Source organism: Xiphophorus hellerii, chromosome 5, assembly GCF_003331165.1.
Source record: "Xiphophorus hellerii strain 12219 chromosome 5, Xiphophorus_hellerii-4.1, whole genome shotgun sequence".
Lineage (NCBI taxonomy): Eukaryota > Metazoa > Chordata > Actinopteri > Cyprinodontiformes > Poeciliidae > Xiphophorus > Xiphophorus hellerii.
The window spans coordinates 23,539,288-23,549,500 of record NC_045676.1 but is presented as its reverse complement, the minus strand read 5'-3'; the positions used below and the strand labels follow the sequence as shown (position 1 = coordinate 23,549,500).

Below are 10,213 nucleotides of genomic sequence, written 5' to 3'. Positions count from 1 at the left end.
GTGGGGTGAAACATTTTCAAGAAACAAGAGAAAAAGTCCAGGAACCTTCTATTTGACCACATCAGAATGTCCTGGATGATTGATCTACTCCATGGTAATGAGGACAATATGTAAAATAAACCAATCAGGTCTTAGAAGGCGATACATGCAAAGTGTCAGGCTCAGTCACTAATCATTCATTTGTGCCATTGAGGCACTGGCATGGTACATTTTGCCTAAAAATGTCACACTTTCACGACACTTGAAGAAGAACTTGAACAAAACAGTCTAGCATGATGTGATTGCTTTTATTTAAAACAAAAAAGTAGCAAGTACAGCTCACTTATATTGATAATTACAATTATTTAATTTTTTTGCAATTCTTACCAAAGCAAAAATCTAAAGTAAACACAGATCAAAGTTAATACAGTATTGGATTTCAAGTGTTTACTGTTTCGAATGATAAACCGTTATCCAGTTCTGTCCTTCAAAAAACACAAGTATCAAGGCGATGCACTGCAAAAACACAAAATGTAGTTCCCAGTGCATAAAATCCTACTACACTTGAAATAAGACCAAACTAACTTGCAGTTTAACAAAGCATTTTTACCATATCAGTGAAATAACCTGCCAGTGGAAAAAGCACTTTTTCATAAATGTCATAAAGTTGTTGACTTTAAAAAAATTGTTTGTAAATCTCATCCTGTGTATTAAAAATGGAACTTGTAAGTAAGTTTGGTTCTACTTTAGGTCAACTAAGATATTTGCTTTAGAAACCAGTTCAAAAATATTTAGATTTTTTTTTTTCAGTGTATTAATTTGCTTATAGTGATCTTTTAAAACCACCATGATGGATGATTCTCCAGTTTCAGACAATGGCTTATCATGTTTTCTCGATTCTGGAAATATTTCCAAACAGACTTTCTTTGTGGCAGTTTATCCGATTGGCAGTGTGCAGCAACAGGTGGGAGAGGGACAGCTCACATTATGCTTAACATCATTGGAGAGAACACATCTGCACATTTTTTAAATCTCATTAAAGCCGCTTTCAACTGTGCAAACACCTTTAATGAGATGCAAATAATTCTGATCATTTACCTTCTTTGTTTATCACAAACAGCCGACAGAAATCTGTTGCATTTGAACGTGACATGAGAAATCTGCCTTTCCAATAGTATTGAAAGAAAATAAATGAAAATGTCTGTTTTAGATTAAATCCCTCCACTGTAGCTGAATGACATTGTTTTCCTGATCCTTGTCGACTCATCAAAATGCTGAAAATCATTTAAAAACTTTTTTCAGTTTTCTTACATTTTTTTGAAAGAAAAGACAAATTAATTTGTCCATACTATCAGATAAATTGATTTTGCATCCAAGTAGGTGAATATATCTTAATACGACTGTAATTTTGTACATTTTCGCAATAAAGTGATGACCTTCTTTTAGCAAGTAGGTCAGCAGCGTGCAGGTAGAAGGAGCAGAGAAAAGTCTGGCACTTCTTCCTTCATGTTATTGAAGGAACTTCAAACTATAAAACTGAGAGAAAAGTCTGTCACTTTTTACAGATTGGTATAACTTAATACCAACAACCAACCTACACACTGTTCCTGGAATAAGCTACAGTATATCAGTGGACAATCTGCTCTTTTGGAGCTCGTTGTTTGGAGCTGCAGCTCCCGTGAAGACTGTGGTAAACATGGTTTTCCAGTCGGCCCCGGTCCAGAAGCTGGTACTGGCAGATATGTCCCAGTACATCTACATCGACATATTCACCGAGGCTGCAAGAGATGGTGGACTCCCTATGCTCCTCTGTGAAGCAGGAGTAGAGGTCAGAAGGTGGCCGAGGCAAAGCGGAGAGGTCAATGCAGTCCGGATGCGAACACCCGCAGGGCTCTGGCGCCGCTGCCGCCGAGGGCATCATCGTCTCATAGTCAGACGACGTCTACAGGGAGGACAAGTCAGTGGCGTCAATGAACAAGTCATGGAGTTAGAGCAGATTTTTACATGATAAGATCAATTAAATGTTCGCATAAGGTGGCAGATAGTGTGATTCTATACTTTTATCTGAATCTATAACACCCAACTACAAGGAGATAAGAATGGTAAACACTCAGTAAACATAAGATTTACCATCTTGTATTTAAAACGTCTAAAAGCACCAGGTGTGCCGACCTGAAAGAACATGAGGTCACTTGTGGTTGTGGAAGTTCAGAGTGATTAAACAAGAATCAAGAGACTTACAAATAACTATTTTTATGAACAGGAAACAGAACTGCTCAGCACTGAAGATGAACAAGATTGGTGAAATGTGATGTCGTTTAGTTGTCCATTCATTCATCCATTCTCTGTACACCCTTGTCCCTAGTGGGTTTTGGGAGGTGCTGGTGCCTATCTCCAGCTAACGTTCCGGGCGAGAGGCGGGGTTCACCCTGGACAGGACGCCAGTCTGTCTCAGGGCAACACAGAAACAGACAAGACAAACAACCATTCACACTCACACGTAGGGAGAATTTAGAGAGACCATTTAACCTGACAGTCATGTTTTTGGACTGTGGGAGGAAGCCGGAGAACCCGGAGAGAACCCACGCATGCACAGGGATGAACATGCAAACTCCATGCAGAAAGACCCCGGGCTGGGAATCAAACCCAGGACCTTCTTGCTGCAAGGCAACAGTGCTACCAACTGCGCCTCTGTGCAGTCGTTTAGTTGTATCATTTGAAAATCATTTCAGCAATCGTTTCTTGTGGCAGCTTGACCGCGCCTAATATGGAGAACATGACGTCAGCTGTCCAGACAAAACGTGACAAAAACCGGAACAGGACTTGACCGCTGAGTTTCAGCTGAGGGAATTAGGGATTTGAGGATGCTGCAGTGCCCCCTTGTGGACTATAGATTACATTTATTTATTTTATATTCCTTTATTTAATCAGGTAAACCCCGTTGAGATCTAGATCTCATTTTCAAGAGGGGCCTGAGCAAAAATTTGCAATACATAGCAACCTGGTTACAAGATAAAAACAATGAATACATATGCACAAGTATAAAACAATAAAAACAATTTAAAAACAATGACACTGTTTCATAGAATCTTGTTGCCTATCTTTAAGAACTGCTCGAAATAAGTCCAGTGAAATCATTTCCGACATCTTAAGTTCAGACTGCAACTGATTCCACGCTGTGGGGGCAAAACACACTGAATGCCTGCTTCCCTTTTTCAGTTCGAAAGCGTGGGGCATGCAGAAGAATAATGTTATTGGAGCGAAGAGAACGAAAACTGACAGTTCTATGTAGGAGAGTAGATAAATATGCAGGGGTTAGACCGAGTAGAGATTTATATATCAGGATCATTAAATGATTGTTTCTCCGTACACTTAAAGGAGGCCATTCAGCTTTTGCGTACAAATCACAATGATGTGTCAGATGTCTACCACCGGTTATAAATCTTAAAGCGCAATGATACACAGTATTTAATGATGGAAGACATTTGGTCGAAGCATTCATATATAAAACATCTCCATAATCCAAAAGTGGCAGGAATGTCGCTGCTACCAATTTTCTTCTAGCTTTGAGTGTAAAACAAGATCCATTTCGATAATAAAACCCAATTTTCATTTTCAATGTCCGTAGTAGATTTGCTATGTGATTTTTAAAAGAGAGTTCATTATCTAGAATAAAACCAAGATATTTATAATTACTGACAAACTCGATTTGTGCTCCTGCAACAGTGGTAAGCAATAGGGTGGTTTCTGGTATTTTTCTAGCATGTGAGAAAACCATTGCTTTTGTCTTGTCCACATCCAAAACCAACTTCAGAGTTTGTAAGCGTGTTTGAACTACATTAAAAGCAGACTGCAAATACTGTATTGCCTGCGATAGTGATGCAGAATAGCAGTATATTATTAAATCGTCAGCATAAAAATGGTAAAAAGCATTTGACAGATTGTCACACAAGTTATTTATATAAATAGAGAATAAAAGCGGACCCAGAACTGAGCCTTGAGGTACGCCATTTAAAATAGTGAGAGTAGAAGAAGTGAAGCCATCGAATTGAACTCTGGGTTCTGTTTGACAAATAATCAGCTACCCACATGGTAGCTTGATGTGAGAGCCCAATCCTGTGTAGAATTTCAATTAAAAGTGTGTAATTTATTGTGTTAAATGCCTTCGATAGATCAATAAACAAAGCAGCACAATGTTTTTTGTTACCAAGAGCCTGGATAAGATCATTAAAAACCTTTAAGATGGCAGTAACATTACTATGTTGTTTTTTTTCTAAAACCATACTGTACATTTTGTAAAACACAATTTGAATCTAAAAAAATCTTCAATTGATCTGCAACTAATTTTTCAACATTTTTTGCTACGATACAGAGTTTAGAAATTGGTCTGTAATTGTTAACCTGTGATGATTCCCCACCTTTGAATAGAGGCAAAACAAATGCTGATTTCCAGACACTAGGGATTTTGTAGAGATTAGACTTAGATTAAAAACATGAGACAATGGCTCTGCTATAAACTCTGCAGCCAACTTTAGAAAAAAAGGATCCAGGTTATCTGGCCCTGCCGATTTTCTGGTGTCTATGTTTTCAGTTCTCTGAGAACCTCAGCTGTACAAATAGGGGGAAAGTTAAAAGTGGTGGAGTTACACTCATTAATCAAAAACAGCTCATCAGTATTTACATTTTGGCCGAATGAATTTAAATCATCAAATAGAGAGCCTACAGAAATAAAATGCTCATTAAAATAATTTAACATTTCTAATTTATCAGACACCATTTTACTTTTTTTCCAAACAAAATTTGGAAAGTCACTCAGTGGTGCTTGCTCAGTAGCTGATTTAACTGATTTCCGAAATTTCTTTGGATCATTTAAATTTTTTGTCATTTCGGCAAGGAAATAGTCTTACTTAGCTTTCTTGATTAATGAGGTACATTTATTCCTCAATTTCCTAAAACAAAGCCAGCTCTCCTCAGCATTGTTTTTTCTTGCCCTAGCCCAGGCTGCATCTCTTTGTTTAAGCAGAGTCCCAATAGCTGGTGAAAACCAAGGATTATTTCTCCCCTTCACCCTAATTTTACGTTTAGGAGCATGTTTATTTATTAGTCTTGAAAACTCTTCATAAAAATACTGCCAGGCAAGGTCTACATTATCAAAAAGAGAGACCCTACATGTTCAAAAAATTTAGACAAAAGCCGATGGAAAAAAAACTCCCATAACTTGATCCCCAAATATCTGACTTCTCCCTGCACGCTGGGAAATTTATATATATTTTTTGTTCTCATATATTTTACACTAAATATTAGAAATAAGTGCCACATCTTTTTCCAATCCTCTTTCACCTCTAAGTTAAATAAACATAAATAATAAATAAAAGTCTTTTCCTCTCCACAAAAATTAGACACGTTTGAAAGGCAGAAGGCGGTACGGTAATATTTCATTGTCAGCAGTGCTTCAGACAGCAATAACATAAAGTTCAGAAGTGGATTAAAATGTCAAAGTTCAAAGGTTGTAATAGTTAAAAGGAACAAAGTGGAAGAAAGATGAGCTTAATGAGCTCAGATTAGGGATTCAAATTCAACATGTCTGCACACATCAAACAGGTTTTGATTTCTTTGATCGTCCGAGGTGGGAGAGGATAGCTTATTTTTTCTCCCCTTTAAAAAATCAGCACCGAGCTGCAGCAGGTACAGTGAAGACAATAAGGACCAAGAATGGATCCCTGAGGATCCCCACTAGTGAGCTCAACAGACATGAACCATTACTTCTATACTAATGCTTATATTTGAAAGGAAGGAACTAAATAATTAAATAGAGACTGCAAATGAACTACAACCAACAAGATCTTTTTACAGTTTTGTTGAATATGGTTTTATTTTTTTAGTCTGTTTTCTCAACTTTGAAGTACTCTATTGCTCAGAGCTCACAGATACAACTTTGGAAGAGTTTTAAAAGCTAACCTCTTTAAATGATGCCCACACAAGTAACATTTTGATCAGCACAGATAAGTACAAACAAAGCACAGTTGACTGATACATTTGTATATCTATATAAGAAAGGACGGACGGTAGAGTAACTTACAGATTTAAGAGTATCTAAACCATTGTTAATGGTAAAGAGAAGTTACTCCAGATATTTAACTTGAGGCCTCAATGGGTGTTATTTTATTTAATTATTTTGTAAACCAACCTCTCTTTTCTGGCGAGGGGTGGATCTCCTGTGCTTCGCAGCCAGAAGAAGACATATGGTGAACAGACACACAAAGATCATCGCTCCAACGCACAATATAATGGTCAGGGACAGCTGCATGGTGAGCTCTGTATGATAATGAATAAATAAGAATTAACTTTAAAACAGCAAAACACTGACCAAAGTATATGGGAATGTATAAAAGTAATGTATTGAACAGAAAAGAATATAAAAGCACATCAAAAGTATTACTAAACAATATTGTGGGGTCAAAGACCAATACTCACTGTGAACTGGTGCAGCCATGGTGGAGGCAGGGACTTTATACACTGGAAAATGTAACAACGCATTGAAGCTGAAGTATGTAACTTTTTAAAATATATATATAAATTTTAACATATTTGTTGAAACTGTCACCGTGTCGTGGCAGTATATGATAATCTGTGAAAAAATGGATCTCCTCTGCCTTCTCCCAGTGCCTACTAGAAACAACCAATCAGAGCCAGGAGGCGGGTCTGAGCCCGGCCAATCACAAGCTCCAGTGGGGTGACTCATCCTCTCCCCTTTCATCTCTGCGACGCCGCCGCTAACAGTTCCTGTTTAGAATGCTAAGGCTAGTTAGCACGTACGCAGAAGACGGCAAATTAACGTTTTTCCTGTAACTGTTAGTTCTTCCTCCACCATTAGCACATTTATCAGCATTGTTTGACAGTACTAGGACCCTCCTCCTGGTTCTGACTGGTAATTTGTAGGTGTTGAGATGAAGTCAGTGACTCTCGACTTCTTAACTCTGAACTCTTACAGCGGCTGTAACACTGACGGAGTTAATTCACTGACTCCGCCCCGAGAATCACAGGTAATCACAGGTGACGCAGAATGTTTGAGGGGTTTAAGTGTTGGAGGGAAAAAATCGAGCAGGTGAACATTCAGTCAAATTCTTGGCTAATTAAATAGATTTGTAATAATCCGGAGTACGTTTTTCACCATCTTGAACGTGTACATACATATTTGTCAGAGTTATCAACCTTTCTGATCCCGGTTTTCTTTTTTATTTTGAAAAACTTTGAAAAAAGGCTTTTTCATGTTAAAAGCATATTCCACACTGATACCAGACATAATGTATGTTGTCACTATTCCAGCTGATATTCCAGGATATTCCAGCATATCCTTCTCATATGCATTTTGCAGCATGTTTTAATCCTTTATTGCCTTTTTTTTTTGTATATAAGCACCAGTTTGCTTGAGAATGAATCGCCAGTCGTTAGCATCAGTCCCTCTTGGCCCCCTCACTCTTCTTCCAAGATTCAAGCTCCAAAAATGAATTATGTAAACGTTAATATCTCTGTAATTGAGGCTTGTTGTTAGAGTTGTAGTAAAAATGTAATATATAAAAGTGTTGAAATCAAATCTGACAGAGTTCATCTGGGCCTGCTGGATTTGCCGTGTTGTTTTGAATCAGAGCGGTGCATTTAGATGGTAACAGCAGCTCAGCGAGGAGGCGGAGGAGATTGATCTTTTCACACATTATCTGTCTCATGACATGGTGACAGTTTTAACGAACACGTAAAAAAACATATTCTTCATAAAAGTGACATACTGTAGCTCTAAGTACAGAGGAGCAGCTTATAAATAACGTGACTGTATCTCATCTCCAGTTGAATTTTACCCAAAACAATGTTCAGGGATGTTTATTTGACGTGTATCGGCTGAAAGCTTCATAAACTCAGGGATTTATTTGAAGCTTAAAAGTTATAAATTACTAATATTTTCAAATATCAAATGTACCCATGTTGTTTTCATGCAGAAGCTGTAATAACAGGTGCATGAGATTGTTTTTGGCTTATTTAAGCCAAGAGCAATTCATCTAACTTGACCTCCTTTGTATTTTGTCACCTTACACCCACAAACCTCCGTGTGCGTCAGTGGGATTTTACGAATTAGACCAACACGGGCGTCAAAGTTATATTTGGGTATGTCTCTGCCGGCTTTATGCATATTGAAAGCCAAAAATCCCATTCTTTGGAAACTCTGTCTCTTGTTCTTCATAGGTACTGAGTGAAAAACATACAGAGCTACTTTAGCAAAGGAAATGCAGCATTTCGTTTGCCACTTTTTCTTTTTTTACAAAGTCAAATATAATTGTTCTCATTTCCATGTCGACGTGGTCTTGCAGGCCTTTTGCTACAGAAATTGAAACTTCTGAAAGGAGAAGATGACATGGAAAACTAATATTACTCTGTTCTCATTTATGGCTTGTGCTACCTGTCATTTCTAAACCACAGCAGGTCAACAGCGAATGTTTCTCACATTAGCTGGTGAAATGTACAAGCGGAATTTGCATGTGGTGTGTTGCAGGGCAATAATTTCTGACCAAAAAAAACAAAAACAAAACACATTTAATGTTGAGTTATAATCTGAAATCGGCACAATTTAAGGTTCAATATTCTGTTGTGATTCGATGCTTTCAACTTTACCTTGGGAGACATCCAGATGTATCTTCATGATGCGATCACCGCTCCCAAAATCACCACAATAGTACTGTCCGCTGTCGTTTAAATACAGTTCATCCAACCTAACGATAAAGTAGCCCGCTGTAGTGTTGTCGTAAAGAGAGACGCGTCCTTCTCTTGTCCACTCGTTGTGTTTGGAAGTTCGGACCACCTGAACGAAGGACTCTTCGATGTCTAAACAGCAGAAGTGTTTCGTGTTGTTTTTCCTGTCGCTCGGATACTCGCATATGAAGTCAAACATTTGACCCTCAGTGCCAGAAACAACTGTGGGTTTGTCACACATCAGAGCTGGAAAAAGATATATTGTTTTAATGCGTATCTGATATAGATTAATCAGAGCAGCCAAGCGAGCAAAGCTTTCAGCAAGATGTTAACCAGTGTTGGAAATTCTGACTAAAAAAGTCGAAGTAGAGAGGACAATGCTTACCTCGGATTTGTAGAAAAGTAATGAAGATGACTAGAACTAGAGATGTTCTCCATGAGATCCCCATTTCTCCCAGCATTTCCAGTTTGGCATCAATTCCCACACTCACTGTCACACGTCCACACCAACCAGGAGGCAAAATCTTCTGTTTGAGTCAGGTACTTTTCTGGTCCTGTTCAAAAACGCCTTCCTCTTTCTCATAGAGCTAAACCAAAGTGAAACCTTTGTGGCTTTTGGGATGCTAAAGCTGCTGTTGCGTTAAAATAACAGTTTATTCTGAGCCAACAGAGACAGATGCTTTGTTAGATACATTTGTTCTAAGAACATCCGTAAGTTAAAATAAAGTCTTGGTATCACGTTGGAGCTGTGTCAAGCAGCGTTCATTATTTTTCTCTGCCAAATTTCTCTCTTTGATTTCCTCATATAGGGATGCCTTTGTTTTCTGCAACTGTTGAAGCAGCACGTGTACATGCTGTTGGAGGTCGATAACATTGTCTTTGGTTTGCTTGTTGGAGACCTCAGGTAAATTCTCCACCTGGATGTTGTCTGGTTCAGGAAAAGTGAGACATTGTTTTGTTTTCTCCTTGTCATTTAATGGCTGTTTCTTCAATTGTGGTAAAGAGGTCACTGTGTCCTTGGGAAAACTTTCCTTTTCTAAGGGAGCAACCTGATCACCTTCTTTTGCCTTGATTAAAACACCTTGCATTTCAACATCTTCAACAAAACAATGTAGCTCTAATGGAGGTTCTGACTCAGGACACGTTTTCCAAAATGTCTCATTTGCGTGCTTACACTGCGCTGCCTGATCACTGACCTACTGTCTCCTGTGTTTTGGAGACGGATTCTGTCCGAGTGACCAGCTGTGGAGCAGAGATCTCACTTTCCATGGTACAAGACCCCTTTTCCAAGAAAGCTGCCTCATCATGTTGTTTTCCCGACACAGAACTATCACGCTTTTCAACTATTTCAGTGGAAGATTCTGCAGTCATGCAAATAGATGCTGCTTGGAAATGTTCTTCTGGGGTCGTATTCACATCCTTACATCCTTGTATCTTCTCTGGTAGATGCACAGTCTCCAGTGTTTCAAAGGTGGATTCTTTTTTTGGTGACCCA

At 38.4% G+C, this 10,213-nt stretch overlaps 1 protein-coding gene across 1 annotated transcript; it reads right to left on the bottom strand.

Annotated features, from left to right (window-relative positions):
* Positions 1 to 1,008: 1,008 nt before the first annotated feature.
* On the bottom strand, positions 1,009 to 9,232 carry LOC116719439 (uncharacterized). The gene is made up of 5 exons (XM_032561955.1): positions 9,104 to 9,232; positions 8,641 to 8,964; positions 6,454 to 6,495; positions 6,167 to 6,294; positions 1,009 to 1,921 (listed from the first exon to the last, which is right to left on the bottom strand). Exons 1-5 carry the CDS (start codon positions 9,177 to 9,179, stop codon positions 1,607 to 1,609), a joined length of 885 nt encoding a protein of 294 aa, XP_032417846.1. The 5' UTR covers positions 9,180 to 9,232; the 3' UTR covers positions 1,009 to 1,606.
* Between the last annotated feature and the right edge of the window lie 981 nt (positions 9,233 to 10,213).